Below are 27,024 nucleotides of genomic sequence, written 5' to 3'. Positions count from 1 at the left end.
CATGTGAGTTTATTCAGAGAGTGGAATAAAACCTATCCAAAAAGTCTGCCAGCATCTGGCATATCTTGATCTCCCATGAGAAAGAAATGTAGATGTCCAGGTACATCTGCAAGTTGGAAAGCATATATGGTGTTCCATCTGTATCCTGTACTAAGAACGAGATAATTGCCAAAGCACTCCTTCAACTATACCCTCAGCAACTCTAATATTGAGGAAGTACACTGAAAGGTAAGAGATTGGAAGAGGCTTGGGACCATGAATGAAAATTAAATTCTAGACATTTTTATGTGTTGCTTTATCACTACATACGTTTTCACAAAAAGACTTTGCATTTAATTAGCAGACTTTTCTTGCCCAAGCCTGTTTATGATATAAATATTGTTGATATTTCTATAGAAATCATTAATAATATTTAATCTGGAACTTGCCAGTTTGTATAAACATGGTAAGTAGTAACAGACAAGAAATGTTATTTTTGGCGAAAAACAGGTAATGTTAAAAGTGAACTGGTTAATTCACAAAATATATATACATATGTGTTATGAATGTACATTTACACTGTACCAAAACCATGTGGTCCCCTTTTCACTGCTCACATAAAAAATCTCATATGCAACTTTCTTCCTGGGATTGATTAAAGTAGAATAGAAAGCTGCTTCTTTTTTCAAAGCCACTCATTCTGCATTCTTGAGAGAGGTAGAATTTAGAATTAAATGGAGGAGATGGGATAGAAATATGAAAAAGAAGAGTATGCATAGAATGCTTAAACAGTCTTCTTCTGTTAATTCAAATGTTCAATTTAAATTTGAATAGAGATTAATAAATTACACAAATTATAACACTTCTGACTTGGGTCTGTGCTGGTGGTATTACAAAACCAGTGTTAAGCTTCTGGGGCTTCAGCATGCTCATTTTCACATGCATCCAGTGCTAACCAGAAAAATAATAGTGTTATCACATAGTTCTGTAATCAAATGATGGAGAACCAATCTCTGGAAGCTATGGCTGGAATAGAAAGTGGTTTCTTACTGTGTTTATTAGCCAGAATACTAAGCATTGGGCTGGGCTGAGTTAATGATTGATATCTTAATAATTTCTGAATCTGGACACATATGCATCCTGGTGAAGTAACAAGTCTCTCACTGTGTCTTATGAAATTTTTTTCTGTTTCAGTCTCTCACTGTATCTTATGAAATTTTTTGTCTTTGAAACATAATGCTACCTTGCATGGAATGTTGACTGCGTTGCTAGCTAAGTACTGTTGTAGTTCTTGAATATTGTTAATGATGATGTTTCTCCATGAAAAATGTGTTAGGGAATGGATACAGGCATATGTTAATTATGTCTGTATTGCTTAGCTTCATTTATTGGATTCTTCCTGTGATATGTATTAACAGACTTTCATTAGACCTGGCTACGTTTTCAGAAGAAATGGGCATCATTGTGTAGAGTAAATTTGAAGGCAGGTATGTTACACATGAGACAACATATAAATGCAAAACATGCACCTGAGGTACAACTATATGTTAAGTGTAGTAACTGTACTGTACTGAAGACTTATCTCAGCAATACATTTGTATGACTATCATAAATTGGGAACTTTTTATATAAATATTAAAAAAAAATATTTAAGTGTAAATAGTGTGTTCCACTTTCCAGAAAAAAAAAAAAAAAAAAAAAAAAAAAAGACATTCGACATTCAATTTATCCAAAAAAGCAAAAAGGAGATAGTAGAAGCAAGGTGGTTGGTTTTTTGGTTGGTTGGTTGGTTGGTTTTTTTTCAATGTAAACAACATTGTAGCATATATTAACATTAAAAGCTTCAAATTTTCATACTGCTTCCAGGGAGCACTCAAATGTGTGTATTTCCTGTCTATTCCATCCCTGCAGGAAATTACTGGAATGCAGCTTCTTTCATCACATCATCATCCTATCTTCACTTCTCTACCTTCCAAGGGGAAACAAGTGCAGATATCTCTTTTTATTTCAAAACATCGGCCTCAGATGGGGTGTTTCTTGAGAATCTGGGGAACACTGACTTCATCAAACTGGAGCTGAAATGTAAGTATGTGCTTTCCCCTACTCTTTTTGGAACCTGACACAGGTTCATGTCAGGTAACAGGTTTCAAGAAACATGTATTATTCAGTAAAATGTGTAACCTTGGTTAAGTCAGGAAAAAAAAAAAAATCACACTACTTGACTTCTTCTCAGATTCTCTTACATAGGAAGAACTATTGAAGTCTCTCTGGTTTGTTTATCAAAGGGAGAAATAGAAAGAAGTATAGAACTGGTACCACCAGTTAAAAAAAAATGGCACAGGCCTTAAAAGATTTTTCAAAATTGCATGCCAAGGTTTATTTCTTTAAAATGTATGTCTGCAGCTGTGTAGGAGCACTGTAAGGAGCCTGAGCTGATAACTTACCTACAATATCTAAAATATCTTTAAAAATCATGTAGAAATAATTCTTTATTGGCATTATCTGCTAGTGAAATTGCTGATCAAAAGTTAATTTTATTATTAAACCACTTTAAATGGCACAAGAGCAAACTTCCAAGCAAGGTGCTGAAATCCTCAGCTGTACATGAATTCTGCTTAGTGAAATTGAAGCAGTTGAACTAGAGGGAAACAATGTTTTACGTCTCCTGTGTTCTCCCTCGACCCAGTTTACCCTGCCATAAACAGGAGTGGTGACAGACCTGCTGGGCTATGTGTGATGGCTATTACAGACTCTAGTGGCACATTACAGCAGCATCGTTACATGAGTGCAGCAAACTCCCTGTCTGCACTCCAGTACCGAGAAAAGCATTTTTTCTTCCGTTTGCTGCAGAAGCTACTCACAGAGGTCAAGAACCTGGTTCTAAATATATATTTACAAAAGTCAGTGGCAAAACTCACTAATGCTGAAAGAGATTAATTTATATATCCCAAATAATCTATTTTTTATGCAGGTTCAATGAGATTTACATGCACGCATCTAATTTATAGAATCACAGAATATCCCAAGTTGGAAGGGACCCATAAGGATCATCAAGTCCAACTCCTGGCACCGCACAGGTCTGCTCAAAAGTTTAGACCATGTGACTAAGTGCACAGTCCAATCTCTTCTTAACTTCAGACAGGCTTGGTGCAGTGACTACTTCACTGGGGAGCCTGTTCCAGTGTGCAACCACCCTCTCGGTGAAGAACCTCTTCCTGATGTCCAGCCCAAACTTCCCCTGCCTCAGCTTAACACCGTTCCCGCGGGTTCTGTCACTGGTGATAATGGAGAATAGGTCACCTGCCTCTCCACTCCCCCTCACGAGGAAGTTGTAGACTGTAATGAGGTCCCCCCTCAGCCTCCTCTTCTCCAGGCTGAACAGGCCAAGTGACCTCAGCCACTCCTCATATGTCTTCCCCTCTAGGCCCTTCACCATCTTCGTCACCCTCCTCTAGACACGCTCCAACAGTTTAATGTCCTTTTTGTACTGTGGTGCCCAGAACTGCACACAGTACTCAAGGTGAGGCCGCACCAGCGCAGAGTAGAGCAGGACAATCATTCCCTCGACCGACTAGCAATGCCGTGCTTGATGCATCCCAGGATACAGGAATTACATCCCAGGAATTTAAAAATATAAAGCCCTTTTTGACAATTCCTGAAGTCTAAACACACAAACAAGAGTGTGGAAATTTAGAAATGACAAGGGAGGTCTTTAAAAAGTAATTAAATTTCCCCTCCAGATAGGAATAAAGTGCCAAGTTCCAAGCAGGTGACAGATTTTTTTCACTCTTTCTACAAAGAATTTAGTTGACGTTCCTTAATCCCAATTTTCTGTATGGTGAGAAACAAAATAGTTGCTATTGAATCAGATGAAATATATTCATTTCTATTAACAATGGGCATGGCCCTTTTGTAATAAAGTGTCAGATACTTCTAATTTCTATTTGAATTTAAGTAGTACTTACTGTCATTTGAGGAGGGTATTTCCAGAGCTTCTTGCTCTTCTAACACAAGAAACATGATAGTGTTTCATCCTTAGCCATTATCAGACTAACCTTGCTGTTCACTTAGCTTAAAAGTGACAATAGCAATGAATAAAGGTGACCTGACAGTGACTACAATTATTGTGAACTCAACACAGTTTAAATACTAATGACATTGAAGTGGCTCACTGAACAGATGCACCAGTTAAATAAAGCATGTGGCAGTGTAGCCAGAATGCAGTTAAACAGGAGTTTTACTTGAGGCCCTACACTTGAGGCCCACCAACTGCTGTGGATTGGCATATGCCTGAATTCAACCACTGCCTCCTGTCCCTGAATCTAAGACTTGTATAACAAATTCTTGATGGCAGAAGTTGAAATATCACCTGTAGAAACAGCTTGTAAGGTCAAATGTAGTATTGCAGTTTAAGGTAGTAAAAAAAACCCTTGATTAAACCTATCCTGACTGTATTTGCTAAATGGTACAGAGAACTGTTCATTTGAACATAATTGCATTCAGTCTACCCTTTCTTTCCTAGAAACTAGTCTTGAAATTTTCAAATCCCAGAAAATATTTCTTTCTGTGACTTCAAAGTTATACTAGTCACAGTTCAAAATGAGTTAAATGCTGTGGGTTTAATAACAAAAAGAAATTCATCCTCTTTTCTGAGTTGCACCTTTATTGCATGGACATTTTTTTATCCAGTTTTCAGTAGTTTGTTTCATTCTAGTCTGCATTTACATTTCATTGGAATTCAATCAATTTAAAAACAAAGTTTCAGAATTTCAGAAGTTTCTTGCATGGCTTACAATAGATTCTTCTGCTTCTTAAAAGAGTTTGCTTCCCCTTTACAGAAGTCCAATAAAATTGAGACACGAATTTGTTTCTTAATGGAAACATAAAATTAAGTCAGTAAGACAATTACAGTATTATCTTTAAACCCTGAAGTTTTCCTTTAGCAAACTTTTTTCTAGCTAACACATCAAATTCTCTTACAGAACTGTTATTTTGTATTAAAGGTTTTTGTGTAACGTCAGTTGTGACATATTTGTTGCAAGCTGCTGCACTTCAAATAACGGCTACATTGTCTTTTCATTGCTTTCTTGTACAGGTGCAAATTTCATTGAAGAGCAATCACTTCCTAAAGGAAAAAAAAAATAAAAATAAAAAAGCCTTCTGTCGATTTCTTTATTTCCTGCAATTCCAAAAGGAAAATATTGAAATCAGTGTCCTCTGCCAACAGACAGTACATGTTCATTCTTCTTCTTCCCTTATATTTGAAACAGCTGTATATATCTGTAATATACAGTTAGCATAAGCTTTGTTCTACAGACCAGAAAATCAGTGAATGAGAGGTTCTAAAACATCCAGTATTTCAATCAGCTTAATGAACTTGCTAAATATATTAGGAAAACAAATCATTTGGTCTGTAAAGATTCTTAGATTCAAGACTTTGGAAAGAAGTTTGCTATTGCATTTTTTATTCTGAGCACAATAGATATCACTACGAATTCTCATTAAATTATTTTATTGGTGTGCTGTCTTAAGGTCTAATAACTGCACAGCTTATTTTCCTACTCTCTAGAATTATAAGAAAAAGAGGTGCAATCTTGTAGTATATAATTTCATGTGTCTTCAGCTCCATATTAACATCTCTGAGGAGAGGGATGAAGGAAGGGAAGAATGTGTTTCTCTGATTTAAGAAACAGCTTTTCCAAACAGGCAAGGAAGACTGTCATGAAAAAAAAAAAAAAAAAAAAAAAAGGCGATAAAATGTTACTGTGACTATGGTGGAAATCTTTGGGTACTCCATTTATCAAGCAGATCCCCTGGCAGGCTCTTACTTACCATCATTCAAGGAACAGTAGGCCGAGAGAGATGTAGAATTATCTTAAAACTCAGTTTTTACATACATCAGTAAATCTACATATTATTTTTACAGGTGACTGGTCAGCTGACAATGACTGGCTTAGATAGGAGGTAGTTTGATAGGGTGTAAATTTTTCTGTAAATCAGTGCTTCAGAAAACCACACATCTTTGGTCAAATTTTCTAGATGTGTTTTTAAACTAAAAATATTTTTAGGAAAAGAAAAACGATGTTTTCTTCTTTAGAGATTTCCTATACAGTTTTGGGCAGGTTTAATGCTGAATCCAGTCCTCATATGAAGACACCACTAAGAACACCACTTATTCATTTATTCTAAGTCCCTCTGCCATGGTCATTTTCTTCCTTTAGCCTTGACCTACCTTTTAGGACCCAGAGGAATGTAACCTGACCTCTTCCTTGTCCATGCTTTTCATAAATGCAATCCACAAAATAGTTTGAAAAAGTTAGAGGAACAGTTTGGCAACACAAAAATATCTTTCTCGTAGCCCCTGATTCTTTCCCCCAGTGTGTACCTAACATCATAATTAAAAATTAGTATACACTTTCTATATATTTATTGTGTGTACGTGCAACACAGCCGGCACTTGTTCTGCAACACGACAGGGAGTTGCTTACAGTATGCAGTACTTCTGCGAACTGAAATAAACTGACTGGCCCATCAGCTACACAGATCTACCATAAGAGACGTACTACTACACCGAACCAGTTCAGCTGGCCATTGCCGTGATTAATCCTCTGCCTTTACCTCCACTTCCCTTGGTGCTGAGTTTGGAAGCAGACCTAGCTTGATCAAACAGACTAAACAGCAGTCTGTATATCAGACAACAGTGATAGGGATCCTTGAGCTCTTCACAAGATATCTTAATGCTCTTATTTTTTGTAAGCACTCTACTGTCAAATGTTGCCATACAAAACATGCCAAGAATTTCACTTTGAATTCTTGAAGACTTTCAGTTCGCCTCCCTGCTCAATTCTTCTTTGTAGCCACTCCTTCCTGGAAATGGTAGCTTTGTGCAACTGAGCCTGGCTAGAGCTTCTTGAAAGGACAGCCATCAGGGTAGAGGGAAATAGGTCTCCAGGATCCTTATTCAAAACTTTGCAGCAAGCAGGAGACTACCTAAAATCTGGTTGAATGTCAACAAATCTGACTAGGATAAAATGAGGAAAAGTATGGTTTTGTACATTTAGGAGGTGTTTGTTGAAGACTGCAGAGAGTTATGAATATGAAAATCTAGCTACTGTATGCCTGTGAGGTGTTTGTCAAATAAACTGAACAAGAGAAATCCCATGTTTTGGAGAGATGTATCCCTGAAAGCAAGTTTTGAAAGGGACCTATTCTTGATAATCTGGGAGGAAGCATCTACCAACGCTGTTTTGTATTAGATTCCCAGGATCATTGCTCTAAAAAGCCAGTAGTGAGTTAAATTGTTTTCAGAAAACTCTCTTAATGCCACTGTCATAATATTGTAATGAAAAAGATATTCTGTGCATTTCTGTAGTTCCTCTCATCGCAGCACCTCCAAGCAATTTACAGACACTAATGAATTGTATCCCACTGTTATTATTCTGAAATAAGCAAAGACTAAGACAGTTTTACAGCGGGGGAAAAAAAGAAAAGATGAGGCTTAGAAAAAGAAAGGTCAACTTGTGTTTGATCCTGTCATGAACTTGTAAGAGAGGGAGTTTTCTTATTAATTTATTGTAGACAGCTAGAAATATTTACAGCCCCTACATTCAGAGATGTCACTTGGCTGCAATGCTAGCCACCCTAAAAGTCTCCCCAAGGAGTGATCAGTGAACTTAGCTGCTGTGAAAAGGATTGCATGGGGTAGCTTGCTAATGAGAGCAGCAGGGTGTCTCCAGGATGAGTCTGCTTGCTCTGTGGGCGAGGGATACAAACAGCACTTTGATATCTAACATTTGCACTTGAAGAGAAAAGTGCCATATTGCTCTTGTGCTAGGCTGTTTCTAGGCTACTTAGCTGAGATGTAAGTAAGTGCTAGGCTGTTTCTAGGCTACTTAGCTGAGATGTAAGTAACTTTTCCAAAATCAGACAAAGCAGTGATAGGCCAGGGAACGTGATTTGCATTGCTGTTTGATTCTTCCTAGACAGCATTAATTTCTCCAGACTTAATATTCTCAAACATGACTGATTAATCTATATGTTTCACAGATTTTAATAACTTCATCACTTCTTTCTCCAAAGGCATCCTAAAATGGAATCCTACCATATCAATGAATTTTCTACATCATACTCTTTAAATTCCCTTATGTTAATGTAAATACTTTATCTTTGTAGCTTTATCTTTGTAGCTGAGTAGGCAAACTGGTGTGACCTTCATTGTTGTGGTTTATTTGTGTTTTGTTTTGTTTTGTTTTGTTTTTTTCTTTCCTAGCAGCAGGTCATTTTTTTGAAAAACAGCCCCATAGGAGAGCATGTTGCATAGCCACACATCAAAGAATGCATAGCACACTTAGGAATCCCTTCATCCCAGGGGCCAGTAGGAAGCTATCAAATTAAATGGAAAAAAAAAACCATTAAATTTCTTCAGGGAAATTTTTGATCCAAATGTTTTTACAACATTTGCAAACTCTCATCCTAAGACTGAAAAAACTGCAAGCATCATTCTTTTCAAGGTAAGATTTCTTTTCAGCTGAGGCAAGTGGTGCAGAAAAGCTTGATATTTAAAAAGGGCAGTTTATGACCCTTCTGAAAACACCAGTTCCACCTTTATCTTTATATCTAATTTGCAGATGGGGATAGGCGCTCTGGTGTTTGGGAGCAAGCCAAAGGTAGCAAATAAACAACTTGGATGAAGAATGGCTAAAAGTGACTGGAACTGGAAATGACTTTCTCCAAAGTCTGCCCTTCTGAAATCAGGGGTTGTGATCTCCCTTTTCACCTTCCTCTCTGCTTTCAGGATACTGAAATCCACCATTTCGTGGTCATTGCAGGCAAAGTTGTCTTTAACCTTAACACTTCTAACAGGCCCCTCCTTGTTTGTGAATATGAGGTCCAGCAGAGCATCTCTCTTTGTTGGCATCTGTATGATCTAGGTCAGGAAGTAGTCATCAACACTTTACAGGAACCTCATTGATTGCTTATGCCCTGCCGTGTTGTCCTTCCAATAGATGTTGGTGTGACCCAAGTATCCCATGAGGATCAAGGCCTGTGAACATGAGGCTGCTTCTAGCTGTCTGTACAATGCCTCATGCATGTGTTCTAGTCAGGTGGCCTATAGCAGACACTCACTGGAATGTCATCCATAGCGGTTTGCTCTTTAATACTTACCTTTATTACTAATCCTCAGTATCATCCCATACTTTGAAACACTGTGAGTGACAAAATCTGAAATGGTCCAACCAAACTGCATTGCTTCCTATAACCTGAATGCAGTTGGACATCTGGTCCTAATTCATTTAGATGCTTTTGGGAATCTTTCTCCTCAGTGTTTAAATAGGGTTTTGGTACCTTGCAATCTACCTTTTTTTCTTTTTTTTTTTTTTCTTTCAATTGGCCTTTAAACATAAAGTGTTGGAAATTGCTTAGTTAGTCTATTAAAAGTCTAAATATTTTTTATTCCTTTCACCAAAGGAATACAGTTTTAAAGTAGAAAAATATTTAACGTGATAAGATACAATGAAAGAGGAGGTATTTTTACTAATGATACAATTGTATCCATGATACTTCAAATTTTATGCACACGATTAATTCAAACTGTCGATAAATTGATTCAAGTGAATATAATCATTTTTGGATTAAGTGTTTGCAAGAACATCATAAAGTGGTAAATTTTAAATTATCATCTAAAGTTTTGGCCACAGATTTTCCCAACAATTTTATTAAAAATCTAATAAAAGAATGAATTTATTTTTTTAAGAAAATCACAAAAGCAGTTACTATCACAAGACTGCTATTACGTAATTTTATGTAATTTAGGTATTTTATATCCTCTTGATCTAAACATCTTGACTTTGTTTATAAAATAGAGTCTGGATCACAGTAGAGCATTTTGTGTCTACTCAAGTACTATAGACAGCTCTCTATCAATATGATTTAGAAATGGCAAATGTTTTTTACAGATATAAATCCTTTCACTCACCCTTTTATGTTTTTACTACTACAGTAGGAAACAGGAATGGGTGTCCTGTTGGCATTACATTTCATGAGACTCATGCATACAGTGAAGCAAGGTAGTTAGGGAAAGGTGTCTGAAACAGGCAGGTCCCTCACTCAAATAGCATTCAAAAATGAGTACATACACCATGACTGTGGCCTTTATCCTCCACCAGTGTGTTACAGGATTTTTCTACCTCTAATTACCATGAAGTCAGGGCACATACTTTTACCTCCAACATGTCAGTTCAGTCTCTATGCCTCCACACCAGTCCATGATAGTCCTTATTTTCATATTTTTAGATATATTTTCCTCATGCAAAAAAAAAAATAATAATAATACTAAACAATACCAAAGACATCATCTCCATTTTGGGGGGGTCCACCCTGAACACTGTCAACAGTAAATAATTATAACCATAATTTTCAGAGAAAACCTTTGTTTAAATTAAAAAAAAAAAGATATAAAAAATAAAAAATAAAAAATAAAAATAAATAAAAAGAAGCCACAGTCACCAGGGTCCATCTACCCTGCCCCTACCCTCCTCATATACAGAGTGACTACGGTAAAAGTAAGCTTATGTCATAGTTTTTGGATGGACTTTACTATTTTGTTAGTACAGCGCAACAGGGTCCTTACCCTGATGGTGACCCCTGCACAGGCACAGAGAAATAAATAACAGCAGTGAAAATTTGCTTATAAACCAGCCACTACAAATGACAAAAAGCTACATGTCCAGGCAGAAAAATCAATCAACTCATATCACCTTGAGCACCTGGCCAGATTTTAAAAGTTTTCTGGCAGCTACAACCCAGGCATCTGAATACCTTTACAAGTCTTAACCACAATCTCCAGCAGAACTTACACCCATTCCACAAACTATGGAATAAGAAAAACACCACAAAAGAGGAAGAAAAGCACATAGGCAATGTGTTTTTTCTCAAAATCACACCATAAAAAAATGACAGTCCTGATGTCTACTTTTTAGGCTTGCACAAGGCTATTACAACTTTTAGTATGATGCATGGTTTACAAATGTGGCTGATTTTTGTGAGATTCAAATGCAACATATTTGAGGAGGAGGAGTTGATAAGCACCCAGTCCCATCGCTCAGCAATTTTAGAACCATGCAAACTTCCTAGCAATTTTTCTTATGGAAAGGAGACTCCTTCTCCTCTCCTCTTAAAAATCTCTGATATTTTACCATGCTCCTACTGTAATCGGATTTCACGAATTTTAGCACATACTTTTGGACACTTCAAGTGTCCAAAGGAGGGCTATGAAGGTGGTGAAGGGTCTAGAAGGGAAGAGGTATGAGGAGCAGCTGAGGTCCCTTGGTTTGTTCAGCCCAGAGCAGAGCAGGCTGAGGGGAGGCCTCATGGCGGCCTGCAGCTCCCTCACGAGGGGAGCGGAGGGGCAGGCGCTGAGCTCTGCTCTCTGGGGACAGCAACAGGATCCGAGGGAACATCATGGAGCTGGGACAGGGGAGGGTTGGGCTGGGTGTTAGGAAAAGGTTCTGCACCCAGACGGTGGTCGGGCACTGGGTCAGGCTCCCCAGGGCAGTGGTCACAGCACTGAGCCTGTCAGAGCTCAAGAAGCATTTGGACAATGCTCCTAGACACATGGTCGGGTTTTTGGGTGGTCGTTTTTGAACCCAGGAGTTGAACTTGAAGATCCTTGTGGGTCCCTTCCAACTCAGGATATTGTGTGATTTTATGACTTTTATTTTGCCTTTTATCCAACAAAAAATAACTAACTGTTACACAAAACCCCTAGAATGCTACATGAGAGAGCTCTGTTTTGATGTCTGTGCATTTCCCTTGTTGTGGTGTCATCTGTTGCATGGAACCAGTGCAGTTCTATGGTAAAGCACTGCAGCTTAAAAAGTTTAATGAAGTATATTAGTACCCACTACAGATAGGAAAGCATACTCCTCCTCTCCTTTTATATTCAGCGTACTGACTGCAGTTCCCTTTTTGTGAATCATCTCTCACAAACAAGACCAGAAGACATCGCTGCTATATTTTTTTTTAAGCTTTAGTACCTTTCATGAGATCAACAAGACCTTCAACTGAGTCACCTTTCCTTTGTTTCTTCCAAGCTGCTAAGTAGTTATTGGAAGAGGGATGTATGGATAGGAGGTAACATCATCTATCTGAAACTGTATTGCCTTAGAAGTAAAGTAAGTAGGTATCTTTTCATGCCTTGTTCTGGTCATCTGTTTTTTGACCTTAAACAAGTTCTTTCACATATCTTTGATTTGGTTCCCTGTTTATGCAGGACTGGTAATGTCATTTTTCATTCTTGATATCTACAGCTGAAAATTGCTATACAAACTAAAATATAACCATAAAAAATATAAGAGTTTTTTCCAAGTGCTTATCTACAAGACAGCTGGAGTGCAGTTAGCATAACTGAAGTAATTAATAAATAATTCCGAGGGCATGTTTGGCCTTTGCATGATAATTCATGAGAAAATTTGGTACTTTCATTTTAATGTAATATTTTTGTCCCCCAAAGCAATTTAATCTATTATGTAGGAAGGCTGATATTTTTGTTTGATTGGTTGTTTGATAGCTGTGTTTATTCTAAAATTAAATAAAAATATCTGATTCTTAGTCATTACCAAAATCAAATCCCTCCTTATAATGGTCCTCTCATAGATACTTACTCATGAGGAAGGCACACTATCCATTTCTGTTTTCCCTTCATATTGAGCTCCAGTAGACTTACTACTTTCCAAAATACTGCTAATTGCATGTGTAAGTGGTTGTCTGCCGGTAGCAAGTCATAGAATTAGTGTCCCTCCACAAGGTCAGAGAAGCCAGGAACATTCTTTTTTACTACCTTGCACCTGGAGAGCATTTAGCCAGTTTCAGGTAGCCTGTGTATTTTGGAAAACGTAAAGACACATTTCCAGCAGTTAAAAAATCCCCCTCAGCTGCAACTGGACAGCAGGTTAGGCCACCCTATGGAAAATTCAGGGAAGGACTGTAAGTCTGCACTGGTCTGTACTCCAGCTTCTGCTCCAAAGGAGTAATCTAGTCTTGCATATGCGTAGAAACACATCTCACTGACATAATGGCTTTTGACCAGAAACAAGCTGTAACTGAGAAGTGCTGCATCTAACAGATGTTCTCTTTATATATCCAACTTCTCAACCTTTTGAGGGCAGTCTACAATACTGAATAGCCCACTTTTAATAGCAGTATTGAAACATTGCAATTATAATTGTGCACTTGAGGAGATGACTCTACAAAGCATTGTAGTCTGTTATTCCCTTCAATACTGAAAGACAATGAGGGGAAAAAAGTGTTACTAGCTGAACTCCATGTAAAATAGCAATAAAGAAGCACTGAAATATGTCTGCAAATCTTTTGGGTTATATACACAAGCATGCATATTTGTGCAAGTGGCATGTGTACAACAGAACTAAGCTTGATGCTGCAGACTAACCAACAGACTAGCAGAATAATGACCTGCATTTATTTATGTGTTTGTTAATTTAGTTATGTCTGTAATTTCTTTGACTTTGCTAGTGAGACCCAAGAGGACTAAACATTCAATAGAGAAAAATGGAAAACGTAGAACTTTGTGATTTGTTTTTTTTGGAACTGAAGCATACATGACACAGAAATAGCTTGCACTTTTAACCATCACAAAAGGCAGGTCCCAACAGCAAAATCTGTATTTGGTAGACACAAAATCATCTATCCATCTGAAGACAGAAAACCATCCTCTTGCCATGCTCCAGAAATACGCTTTTACTGCAAGTGATATACTGATATTTGCTATGCTTTTTAGCTTCTTCCTTCCACCTTCTAGGATCACTGTATCCTTATCTAGCATGAGCTTCAGTAAACAAGTTCACAGTTATGTTCTAATTCCATCCAGAGAAGCAAGCATTCATCATTAAAATGTTAATCAAGAGAAACAGAAAAAAAACAAACTGATATCACAGGCAAAATACTAGTGCTACAGTGCATCAGCCTTCTTTTCCACTTAAGCTGGTGAAACAATGACAGTGGACTTCAACTAAATCCCAATAGAGAGCTCAGCCATTCTCAGAGTAAAGACATTTCCAGATGTTCAGACAGAGCCTCCTGTGCTTCAGTTTGTACCTATTGCCACTGCTCTTGCCACTGGGCAACACTGAAAAGTAGCTTCATCTTCTTTGCAGCCTCCCTTCAGGTATTTCTATACATTGATAGGGTCCCCTCTTGATCCTTCTCTTCTCCAGGCAGAACAGCCCCAAGTTCTCTCAGCGTTTTCTCAGAGGAAAGATTCTCCATCCCTTAATCATCCTTATGGCCCTCTGTCGAACTCTCTCCGGGACATCCACGTCTCTCCTGTACTGAGGTGTCCAGAACTGGGCACACTTCTTCAGATGTGGCCTCTCCAAGGCTGAGTAGAGGGGAAGGATCACCTCCCTCAAGCTGCTGGTAATGGTTTGCCTAATGCAGCCCAGGAGACCATTTCACCTTCTTTGCCACAAGGACACATTTCTGGCTCACATTCAACTTGGTGTCCACCAGGGCCTCCAGAGACTTTTCTGCAAAGCTGCTTTCCAGCACATCCTGGTGCCTGGGGTTGTTCCTCCACAGGTGCAGGACTTTATACTTTTCCCTGTTGAATTGTATGAGCTTCCTGTCAGCTTGTTTCTCCAGCCTGCTGAAGTCCCTCTGGTTTTCAGCATGAACAAACAGAGTGTTTCAGCCTCACAGTTTTATGTGACCAGCAAACCAACCACTCTGTCCCCATCATCCAGGGGCAGATGACAGATTGGATTCTGAACAAGACTGGACCCAATTTTGACTCCAGGGGTACTCCTGGAGCCTAGCTTCTTGGTTTAGTTGATAGTTATCTGCGCTAGTCACTATCTTGCCTACCTTCCATCTTCATTTACTATACTGACTGGGTAAGGTTCAAGAAAGTGTAAAGCTGCATGACTTTTCTTGTTTGGCTTCTCAATCTGTAGGCAAACACAGAATGTGTTGTCTGTGCAATGAACCACCATATTAGAGAGATATCTGCACTAATTCTGGAAAGATAGCATGTCCACATAGATCAAGACTCAGCAATGCTGTGTTTGATCCTAGGTGCGGTAGAGCCTCTCATTAGGACTAATTACTTTTGGCACAGCGTCATGCTAATGCAGCTGTGCAGCTTCCAGAGCTAGTTCATTTGGCACTTAGCTCAGGGATGACTGCAGTCATGGGCTTAGTCCATTGTCATTTGATCAAATGAGTGAAGCTTTTGCTCATTAGTTCAAACGACCATTTCATTTGGGAATTTGATAAATGATGAAATCTTCCAGATGCTTAGTTCAATTGCTGTAAATATGGCCATGATTTTTGACAACTATCCAATTATTAACAGTCAGTCAAGCTACACAGAAATTCCTGCATTACAATCCAGCAAGTTGTATCAGCAATTTCTCTCTGAGATGTTCTTTTGGTGGTTTTAATTTTTAGTTGAGAAGTGAGATGCCATGATGCCATGAGATATGGCATCCTCAAAGCAGATACTGTGTTCCAATACAGCACTTCAGTGTAGCATCAGCAGCCCTTTCTATGTATTTTCAGCAGCCAGGAACAAGCTATCAGTGCTGTTTCAATGTCAGCATTGGAACAGCTGTCTCTCACCCCTGTGCAAATGAAGGTAGCAGGCCAGGTAATTTATAGATGACTTTGTAAGACTACTCAGATGCCAGAGTGTAAGTGGGAAAGATGGAGAAGATAGTTTTCCATGCTATCAAAGCCTAGAAAGTCTTCCTTTCCTATCCAGAGTCTATTAAGTCAATTGGAAGAATTTCAGTGAACCATTTCATTGAATTCCGTCTTCTGGTTTAGTCGGTGAGCCCTTTGTCAAAGGTGTATTTAAAAATAAACTGTCTAAAAAGTTTGGCAGATGTTGCTCTTCCAGAGGTAGAATATTTACAAGCTGCTGTTTTCATGGAACAAGCACGCGAGGTGGAGGGAGACAATATCTGTCTGGCACTTTTTAGTCTACAATTCATAGCTTATTGTTGTATGCTGTTTTACAGCTAGTAAGTGAGCTCTGAATCTAGCCATAACAAGGCATTTATGCTCTAAGAATGGAATTTCAAAAGGATCCTAAGGAAACTAGGTTTTCCCTTTGATATAAGTCAACTAAAACATCAATGAGTCTCATTGAAGGTTATAAAAATACATCAGGACAGTTAAGAGAAACAAAGTACAAGGGAGGGGATGAAAGTATTTCAGAGAAAAGATAAGAAAGAGGAAGAGAAATGGAGAGACAGGCATAGAAAACTGACTCTAAGGAGGGTTGTAATTCCTACCCTTCCCCCCTCTTTTTTTTTTTTTCACAGTTTTTGTGTCTTAAGAACCTCCACCCAGTACTTAGCATTTTGTGAGCACCCATCTGTCTGTCAGCATCTTTTTCTTTGCTGGTAGCCTCGTTATAGGTAGAGATTCTGGCCCATAATTTATCAGCAAGAATCAATCTAGGAAAATAGGAGGGAAAAAAAAAAAAAAGAGAGATTAAAAAAAAAAAAAGAGAGAGAGAGAGAAAGAGACTTGAAACACAAAGTATTCTAGGGAAATGGGAAACTTAGCTATTCATAGATCTTAAGTGACAGAAAAGACTGTTAGATCATTTAGTCTGGCCTCCTGCATAGCAAAGGACATATAAGTGCATACTACTTCCCATTCTGTTGAGCCTCAGATCTTTCGTTTAACTAAAACATACCTACCAAAAAGCCTTGTAAGGAGGGATCCAAAGAATCCAGAATCCCACAGATGATGTATGTGTCCTTTACTTTTATGGAAAAATGCTTCATAGGTTTAAGATACGGAAATGGTGCGATCTGAACACAACCCAAATGAAAAATAAAAAAATATTAAAAAAAAAACAGTAAGGACAGTAGGAAGATCATTTCATTTGCCAGTCACACTTCTACATTCTGAAATGATGGCTGACAAAAACCTAAGACCATAGAAAAATGAATTGATAAAAGAAACATATTAAGATTTAATTATATATAATTGCACAAATGTCCTGGTTTTGGCTATTATAATTTTTTCCTGGTACCTGGTATGGTGCTGTGTTTTGGATTTAAGATGAGAGTCATGTTGATAACACACCAACATTTTAATTGTTGTATGGGGTGGCTGGCCAGGGTTAGGCGGATCGCTGCTTGGGGATGGGCTGGACGTCAGTCAACAAGTGGTGAGCAATTGCACTGTGCATCATTTGTTGTGTACACGTTATTATTATTGTTGTTATTATTATTATTATTATTATTTATTTTCTGTCCTAATAAACTGTCTTTATCTCAGCCCACAAGCTTTTACTTTTTTTTCTGATTCTCACCCCACTATCCCACTGTGGGGGGAGGTTGAGAAGACAGCTGTGTGGTGCTTCGGTGCCAGCCAAGTTAAAACACAACAAGGCACAGAAATGCTAAAACTAAGTGTAGCCCCAAGCCTCCCTTTATTAAGTGAATATATGTGGCAGGAGTACATAAAAATTTGCCTCTGTTCAGTTTTATGGAATTTCCATCACAAAACCTTGTACTAACTGAATATACTGAAAATACTTTTATTCTCTTTTTTAATTTCTTAATTAAGCAATTTCAGACATTTGTTCAAAGTCTGATCTCCATTCTCTTTTCTTAGAGTTTTGTAGCATTTGGTACGATAGAAAATAAAATGGTCATTAGGGATGCTCACTTCCTGAGCTACAAATTTACTGGCCAGTAGAAATCTTGGGGATCTGTGCTGCTCATTATGTACGTGTTTCTGAAAAATCCAGCTCTGGTCCAGCTGATCAATGATCAGCTTAGATGTTAGATGCTTTTAATCCCTCTTTTTAAAAGTTTGTCAGAATAATACCACTGTTGTGATTCTGTTTCCTAGGATGAAATTGCACCAAGGATGTATTTGTGTCCAAAGGGTTGTATACATAGACACAGAGAAGTTGAAAAGTAAACCACACTTAGGAAAATAAATAAATAAATAAATAAGCAATACCTTTCCACATAAGTACTTACACTGAACTTCTGAATAAATTTTATATTATTCTGGATCTGGCTGGGATAGATTTATCTTTCTCCACAGCAACCAAGAGCTTTGTTTTGTATTTATGCCTACAACAGTCTTGACAACACACCAATGTTTTGGCTATTGCTGAATGCTGAAAATTATAAAGGATTTATCTTTTTCCAACTTCCTCCCCACACCCCTCCAATGTGTAGGCTAAGGGCAATCAAGAAGTTGGAAGGGCACACAAGTGACCATTGGCCAAAGGGATACTCTACACTGCCCAACATCATGCTCAGCAATAAAGCTGGGGTGGGGGAAGGAGGTGAGGGTTTGGGCTTCCAAGGGGGCCCTTGTTTGGAGACTGGCCAGACATCAGTCTGCTTGTGGGATTTAGTGATTCATTTCCTTTGCTTTACTTTGTTTGTTGTTCTTGTTGTTTTTCCTCTTTTCCTTCACCTGTTAAACTGTCTTTATCTTAACACAGGAGTTTTCTCACTTTCATTCTTCCTGTTTTCTCCTGCAACTTGTTGGGGGGCGGGGGGGGGGGGGGGGGGGGGGTGTAGGGGGGGGAAGTGTGTAAGCAGCTGTTTAAGTGCTTAGCTGCAGACTGGAGTTAACTCACCACAGATGTTCATCCATTTCTGATAAAATGACAATATGAAGTATTTTATGTAGACATATGTGCATGTATTTATGTAGACTTTTGTGGATGTCTCATCCCTGGATGTGTTTAAAGCAAGATGTGATGTGGCTTTGAGCAACCTGGCCTAGTGGAAGGTGTTCCTGGCCGTGGCGGAGAGGTGGAATTAGATGATCTTCGAGGTCCCTTTCAACCCAAACTATTCTATGATTCTATTATTCCCCTGGTTGGAGAATATATTTACACTGTAGATTGAAGAATTCATTCAAATGGAAACCGAGACTGAGGAGTCAGAACCAGTAACAGAATTCATGTGAGATGATGCCATGCAGCCTGTGCCTTTCTGCAAAGATCTTTTCACTGATGTCCTTCATGTTTTTTTTCAGTCTAGCAAATAAGCCTCCCCCTCTTCGGTTTGTAAGAGTCACATTTTTAGGTTGCCTGGGGACAGATCAGCACAGTCCATAGAACCTTATACATTTCTAACTTTGAGCAAGTCAGAAGGTACATGCACTGATAACAAACCTTTAATGAGAAGATAGTTCTGGAATGCTTTTCCTTCCTAAATCTTAACTTTCATTATAAAAATATAATGTGAATTTATACAAATGGTACTTTTACTTTCACATCAGAGCTAATAATTTTTTTCAATAAGTATGAATTTCATTATAAAACAAGTCTTTAGACTGTGATACAGTCAGTCTAAAGCCATGCATAAAGCTGGACTCTGCAGGCATAAAAAATTCTACCTGAAATATCTCTATTTGCCAGTTCTCTGCACTTCACTTTCTCTTTTAAAAGAAGAATAATCTTCCCTTATAAAAAAAAAAAAAATAGAACTGCTTCCATCCAGAAGTCCAAAAGCTTGCAAATCAAGAAGCATTCTTGCAGAAGTTTTCAAAATCCTGGATGGGTTCACCTTCAAGGCATCCATGTGCAATATCAACAGTGCCATCAGTTGCCTCAGAATAAGAAATTCTACTAAGGAGTTCTCATTTTACAGTCCTTCAGACAGACAGCTTTTGGGAGCAAGTCAAGCCTGGCAGTGAAGAGATTTGAAGGGTTTCTTCAAAGTAAAAATTAATGGACAAATGCACATCCTCTTGAAAATAGACATGGATGTAACATACAACTTAAGTACTGGAGAAAGTATTCTAATTCGTAGCTTGCCTGAGTTTATTGGCAGACCCCCTGAAATTATAAAGCATGATAACATTACAACAAAAGCTTTATTTCTTGAATGGTGAGTTTTGGCACATACATTTTTTCTGTCTTGTAAAGTGCAGAAGGCCAAATAGGCTAAATTCATGGTTCATGAAAGGCAGTTCATTCAACAAATGAAATTATTTCATTCAGCACAGAACAGGGAGTAAATCAGCAATTAAGTATGCTTTTGTTGTGTTGCAGTTTAACCCGTTCAGCAGCTAAACACCACACAGCCGTTCGCTCACCCTCCCCCCTCCCTCTCTGGGATGGGGGAGAGAAACGGGAAAGTGAAGCCTGTGAGTTGAGATAAAGACAGTTTATTAAGACAGGAAAATAATAATTAATAATAAATAATAATAATAATAGTACTACTAATAATAATGTGCACGAAACAAGTGATGCACAATGCAATTGCTCACCACCCGCTAACCGATGCCCAGCCTATCCCCAAGCAGCCGGCCCCCCTATCCCGGCCAGCCACCCCTATATATTGTTTAGCATGATGTCAGATGGTATGGAATACCCCTTTGGCCAGTTTGGGTCAGCTGTCCTGGGTCTGTCCCTTCCCAGCTCCTGCTGCACTCCCAGCCTGCCCGCTGGCGGGACAGAGCAAGAAGCTGAAAAGTCCTTGTAAGCACTACTCTGCAACAATTAAAACATCGGCATGTTATCAGCACTCTTCTCATCCTAATCCAAAACATAGCACCCTACCAGCTACTAGGAGGAAAATTAGCTCTGTCCTAACTGAAACCAGGATATGTTGTTTCTTTTAATGAAATAAAAAAGGTGCTGTTTGTATAACAAATTTTGATTGAAATAATATTATCTGTGAAACATTTATTCCAGTCCTTCTAGATTGCTTAAAAATGTGTATAGTTTAATTTAATCTGTGAAAATCATGTGGAAATCTACTAGGCCATGTACAAAAATACTTACTGTTTATCAGTGTTCTTAATGACAACGATAATGGAGTGCTGCTTCTACCACAATTTATCAGATGTGCTGATAAATTTTGTATAAGAATTCTGGTAATTTAACCATACAAGAAATTACAACTCTACCACTGAGAACACGATTGGTCACCAGGGATTTTTCAGAAAAACGAAATGGCACTACAGCTTTATTTTATATTTCAAAAACAAACAAACAAACAAACAAACAAAACACACACTCAAATAAATAAATAAATGGAAGTCTTAATTGTCTTTATTTCTGTCTGATATACTCCTTTGTGAATGCTATCATTGATTACCCATTTTCTAGTAATCATAGAATCATAGAACGGCTTAGTTTGGAAGGGACCGTAAGGATCATCTAATTCCAACCGTCCTGCCATGGGCAAGGATGCCACCCACTGGATCACATTGCCCAGTGTCTTGTTCAACCTGGTCTTGAACACCTCCAGGGATGGGGCATCCACAACTTCTCTGGGCAACCAGTTCCAGTGTCTCACCACCCTCTGATCAACTTTGTAGCCTTCCTCTGGACCTGTTTTAACAGATTAACACCCTTCTTTTGCTGGGGTCCTCAGACTTGGATACAGTACTCCAAGTGAGGCCTCACAAGGGCAGAGTAGAGGAGGACAATCACCTCCCTCAATCTGCCAGTCCTCTTTTGATTCAGCCCAGGATGCAGTTGGCCTTCTGGGCAGCAAGTGTACACTGCTTGCTCATGTCAAGTTTTTTGTCCACTAAAATCCCATGATTTTAGACCAGTGTAATCAAAATGTAGAGTCTTTCTCTACAGGGCTGCTCTCAATGAGTCCTTCTCCCAGTCTGTACTCATGTCTGGAATTGCCCTGATCCTGGTGCAACACCTTGCACTTGGAGTTGTTGAACCTCACTAAGGTTCACACGGGCCCACTTTCCAAGCTTGTCCAGGTCCCTTTGGATGGTGTCCCTTCCTTCTGGTGTATCAACTGCACCACTCAGCTTGGTGTCATCTGCAAACTTGCTAAGAGTGCACTTGATCCCACTGTCTTTATCATTGATAAAGATATTAAACAGTACCAGTCCTGAGACAGAACTCCAAGGCACACAGCTCATCACAGGCCTCCACCTGAACATAGAGGCATGGACCATCACTCTCTGGGTGCAGCCTTCAAGCCAATTCCTTATTCACTAAACGGTCCACCCTTCAAATCCATCTCTGTCCAATATGGAGCTTAGGATGTCATGTGGGACTGTGTCAAAGGCCTTACAGAAGTCCAGGTAGATGACATCGATTGGTCTTCCCTTGTCAACCGATGCAGTCACTCCATCAGAGAAGGCCACCAGATTGGTCAGGCATGATTTGCCCTTGGTGAAGCCAAGCTAGCTCTCTTGGATCACCTTCTTGTGTTGCATGTGCCTTGACATTGCTTCCAGAAGGATCTGTTCCATGATCTTTCCAGGCACAGAGGTGACCAGTCTGTAGTTCCCTGGCTCCTCCTTTCTACCCTTTTTAAAAATGGGAGTGATGTTTTCCTTTCTTCCAGTCACCAGGAACTTCACCTGACTGCCAGAACTTTACAAATATGATGGAGAGAGGCTTGGCAACTACATCAGCCATTTCCCTCAGGACGCTGGGATGCATGTCATCAGGCCCCATAGCCTTGTACATGTTCAGTTTCAGCAGGTGGTCTCAAACTTGCTCTTTGCTTACAGTGGGAGGGACTTTGTTTCCCCAGCCCTCATCTTCAGGTTCAGGGAAATGATAGACATGGGATTGCCTGTCTGACAGTGGAGACTGAGGCAAAGAAGTTGCTGATTACCTCAGCCTTCTCCATATCTGTCATTACCAATTCACCCTTCTCATCCATCGGAAGGGGTACACTCTTCTTGACCTTTCTTTTCTGAACACTGTACCTACAAAATCCCTTCTCGTTATTCTTTACATCCCTTGCCAAACTCAGTTCCATTCATTCCTTGGCTTTCCTGATCCCATCCCTGCACATCTGGACAGCAACCATGTACTCTTCCCAGGGCACATGTCCCTGCTTCCACTGCCTGTGCACTTCCTTCTTGTGCCTCTGTTTGACCAAAAGGTCCTTGCTCAGCCATGCTGGTTTTCTGTTCTCCCTGCTCACTTTCTTACACAAGGAGATGGGGAGTTCTTGTACTCTGAGGAAAATATCCTTAAATAGTTGCTAACTCTGTTCAGCTCATTTGTCCCTAAGGACAGTGTTCCTAAGGATCTTGCCCCCTAGGTCTTTAAATAGCTTGAAGTTCGCTCTTCAAGGTAACCCTTTCATCTAATGTTTTGCCACTATAAAATAATTTTGAACCCCTAGTTTTTATAAAACAAATTTCAGTGGGAAACTCAAAATTGTATTTCTTTAGTCAAAAATCTATGTATAATCACTTATAGTGATTAATTAGTCACTAATAAGTAATTAGCTAATTAAGCACTTACTAGTCCTTGCATAACCACTAGTATCAATTATATAGTTTGCTGAATATAACATGGAGGAATATCTAGTAGAGGCTAATGGTCATTTGTAAAATTTCTAAACATTCTTTGAATCGTCCACTATAAATAGAGTACTATAAATATAAATAAGAAACCATTTCTTTTCCAGACATAAATTTTCACATAGTTCTTTACCACTGCTTCATGCATTTTTTAGCTCATTGTAGAAATTAACTGCCACTCAGAAGAAAAAATATAAATTTCATCTGTACCACTTTTTATCAAAAGACATACTCCCTAAAAATAATAATAATAATAATAATTAAAAAAAATACAAATCAAAAATGAACTTGTTGGTGTTTTCTTCTAAAAGCTTGTGATATTCTAAAATTTTTTGTGATATTATTGAAATTATTAGTAGAAATAAAAAATCGTCTTTGAGGATATAATTTGCTCTGGTTTAATTTTACAAGTCAAACTGATTTAATTTCCATCACATGCTGTAGAAGCATTCCATTTCTTGGAAATATTTTAAGTTCTGTTCAAGTTAAGAGGAATTAAATACACTTAGAAATTCTGAAAGTTGTCTGAGCAGTACATATTTCTATTAGAAATTAATCCTTTCTGTTAAGGAAGTGTGTTTATGTTTACAGCACAAGATGGGTTCTCTTTTGCTTGGTGTTTCAGCTGCTGCAGAGGTTTCCTTTTCATTTGATGTTGGAAACGGGCCTGTGGAAATCGTCGTCAGGTCTCCCAACCAGCTGAATGATGACCAGTGGCATCGGGTCAATGCTGAGAGAAATGTCAAACAAGCCAGTCTGCAGGTAGACCAGCTGCCCCTGGAGGTCCGGAAAGCCCCAACAGAAGGGCACACACGACTGGAATTGTACAGCCAGCTCTACGTTGGTAAGATGTGGAGTGGGTAACTGGGCTTTGCTGTCACATACTGGACTCTTGTTGCCTCGTGTCTTGCCAGTACTAGTTAATTTAACACAGGAATTTGCCCTTCTGGAGTAGTACTTGCATGGCAGAAAAAAGAATCTCCATAGCTGTAGAAATAGAAGGATCAACTAAGTGAAAAATATTCTGTGCTGGCTACTTGTCATTTCTGTCTTTCCCAACCTACAGCTCCTGACAGAAAATGACTCCAGCAGACAGTACTGCCAAACTTTTTTTTTTTTTTTTTTTTTTTTTAAATGAGTCTCACCCACACATTACCAATGGAATTGAAAAATTTTGTATAGATGGTGCCAGGACTGTATGAGCCTGTGGTGCCTATCCTAACCTCAGCAGATCTGGTCATTGTCCATGGTTTTTCATTCACAGCTCACTGCAGTCATTTCCCTTTAGTCCCATGGGTTGTTTTCCCATTCAGCGTAGGATAATATTGCATGGTGTCACACAAATGCATTTCCCAGAACCATGTTAGTCCAGCTGCTTTCTGGAGTTGCTGGTCTCCAGTGAATTTGGGGCATGCCATTCCAGCAGTACTTCTATGTCTCTGATTGTTAGCCCTATGGCTCTAAAGTGTAGATATGCCAAATGACATTACTTGAAATCAAAACTGCATAAAATGGTGAGCAATTTTCTATTCCTCTGCATATCTGTTAAAGGGAGAAGGGGAGGAGGAAGGAAAAATTAACATTATCTTTTTTTTTTCCAAGTTACTGCAGATTCAAAAGCAGAAATGAATTAAAACAATGTTTAAATTCTTCACTGCCTTGGTAAACAGAACAGTGTCACAGCAAACTATGTATATAATGTGTCACCAGAGGTGCAACCATTATTTACAAGCTGAGATTCTACTTTACTGCTAATCATGATCTGAATTAAAGCCTACTTCCAAATCAGCTGAAATGTGAAGTTAGTTTAGAAGAGGAAACCTTAAAATTTTAAAGGAAATACTAAGACTTTTTGTGAAACCGTGAGGAAATAGAAATATTCCAACCTGAGTTCTTGGGGAATTGTTAGTAACTGTTAATTTTTTTTTTAGGTAGTTTTGAATTAACTGGTACACCAACAATTTTTTGAAATACTTTGTACCCGTATTGCCAAAAGCTGAATGTCTAAATCTGCATCTGATTTTATTTCTTTCTGAATCAGATCTATTTCATATAACTTGATGAAGGGAGCACACATCTCAAAGAACAGTCTCTGATTTAATTCTTACCCTGAGTTAGACAGAGAATTTATTTGAGTTCAAGTATCTCAAATGAACACCCTGAACATCAGGGCCTGGATAATAACACTGAATAAGAATTGTTTCAGTGCCTCCTGCTCCACTTTCTATAGAATAAATAACTATTCCTTGGGCCAACAAGATAGCCTGGAGGAGAATGACGTCATGTTCTAAGGGCTAGGACACTCAAAAAAGAGGGAAAAGATGTAGAAATTAGATGTATTAGGATCTTTTTCATCACCATGGTATATATTAGTTTACATAGAATGGAACCACACCAGAACGACCTCTGCCATGTGCACCTTAACAGAGACCAAGCATTGTCTCCTCGTACTCCAAATTTTCCAGTTAGCGGTGGTTGAATTTGAAACAGTTTTTTGGTCTGTGTGGTTGATTTGAAGCAGCCTATCTGGTCTGTATTTGGTCCTTTGTCTCACCCAGGTAAATAGCCTCTGTGTTCTGCAGAGATGAGCATTCAGATTTCCTCAGGAACAGGGGACTCTTTAGCATCTGTGACACTGCAGTAATCAAAGAGATGAGGGGATGAGGAGAACAGATAACTGCCACTCATTGTTATTTGCCTGCATTTTTATGTTTTATTAGTAGTAGTAGTAGTAGTATTAATCAAGCCCTGGATAAGGCTTTCCGAGATGAAATCACATTTTTCAGCATTTACAGGGAAAATAAGGAATCATCCTTAGTGACTGCTAAGAAAAGCCATTCTAACCTAAATTTTCAAATGTAGCTCTTCAGTGTTGTGTCCTTCACTCTATACTCAGGCAACTAAGCAATATGCCTGATGTTGCTTGGAAATGAGCATTTATATTTCCTACTGCAGCTAAGAAGGGGGTTTAAAATCTTTTCCCTCTTTCCCCACGGTGGCTTTGAAAAATATTAATGTGCATAACATATTGTGGCATTATTATTAACATTCATAACTACTAATTATATGGTGAGTAGGGCTATATCTTAGCGATAGAGCTAAGCCCATTTCTTCCACTGTTCTCTCTAAAAATCTTGAAGTTGAAATTTGAAGTCTTAAAGTGGAGGGCTAGAATCTCTAATCTCTTATCAGTGTAAAGCAAAGGCACTTGCTGTTGGGGTGTACTTTTAGTAAGGTCTGAAAGCTGAGGTTTAACTGATTTCATTTTCATTAGGACATGATAATGCTTCATCTTTACAAAGAAGTTATTTAATTCCAGCTGTTGTCACAAGCTTATCTGGATATTTCATATACAGTAACAACAATAAAATCTGTTTACTGTTGTCTTATGGTTTTACGTTCCTGCTCAGGTGCTGCAGGAGGCCAACGGGGTTTCCTAGGTTGCATTCGTTCATTAAGGATGAATGGAGTGACGCTGGACTTGGAAGAGAGAGCAAAAGTCACACCAGGAGTGAAGCCTGGCTGCTCTGGCCACTGCACGAGCTATGGGATGTACTGCGCAAATGGTGGCAAATGTGTCGAGAAATACAACGGCTACTCCTGTGACTGTTCCAAAACTGCATATGATGGACCATTTTGTATTAAAGGTAAATGCTTTACGCAGGAGGCTTGAAGAGTATGGGAAAACAATAGAAACAATTCTTCTGCTTTTGTTAATTAAACAAGTAA

General features: G+C 38.7%; 1 protein-coding gene across 1 annotated transcript in view; it reads left to right on the top strand.

The window, feature by feature from the left end:
- CNTNAP2 (contactin associated protein 2) overlaps positions 1–27,024 on the top strand; it is a 1,164,016-nt gene that overhangs the window by 1,044,956 nt on the left and 92,036 nt on the right. The window contains exons 16-18 of the mRNA XM_066992162.1: positions 1,891–2,061; positions 23,921–24,139; positions 26,706–26,942. Of these exons, the coding sequence (XP_066848263.1) occupies positions 1,891–2,061; positions 23,921–24,139; positions 26,706–26,942 (627 nt within the window). The remainder of the gene's footprint in view (positions 1–1,890; positions 2,062–23,920; positions 24,140–26,705; positions 26,943–27,024) is intronic.

Source organism: Anser cygnoides, chromosome 2, assembly GCF_040182565.1.
Source record: "Anser cygnoides isolate HZ-2024a breed goose chromosome 2, Taihu_goose_T2T_genome, whole genome shotgun sequence".
In the NCBI taxonomy this organism is placed as follows: Eukaryota; Metazoa; Chordata; class Aves; order Anseriformes; family Anatidae; genus Anser; species Anser cygnoides.
Note: the sequence above shows the minus strand (reverse complement) of the source record. Positions and strands in the feature narration are given on the sequence as shown.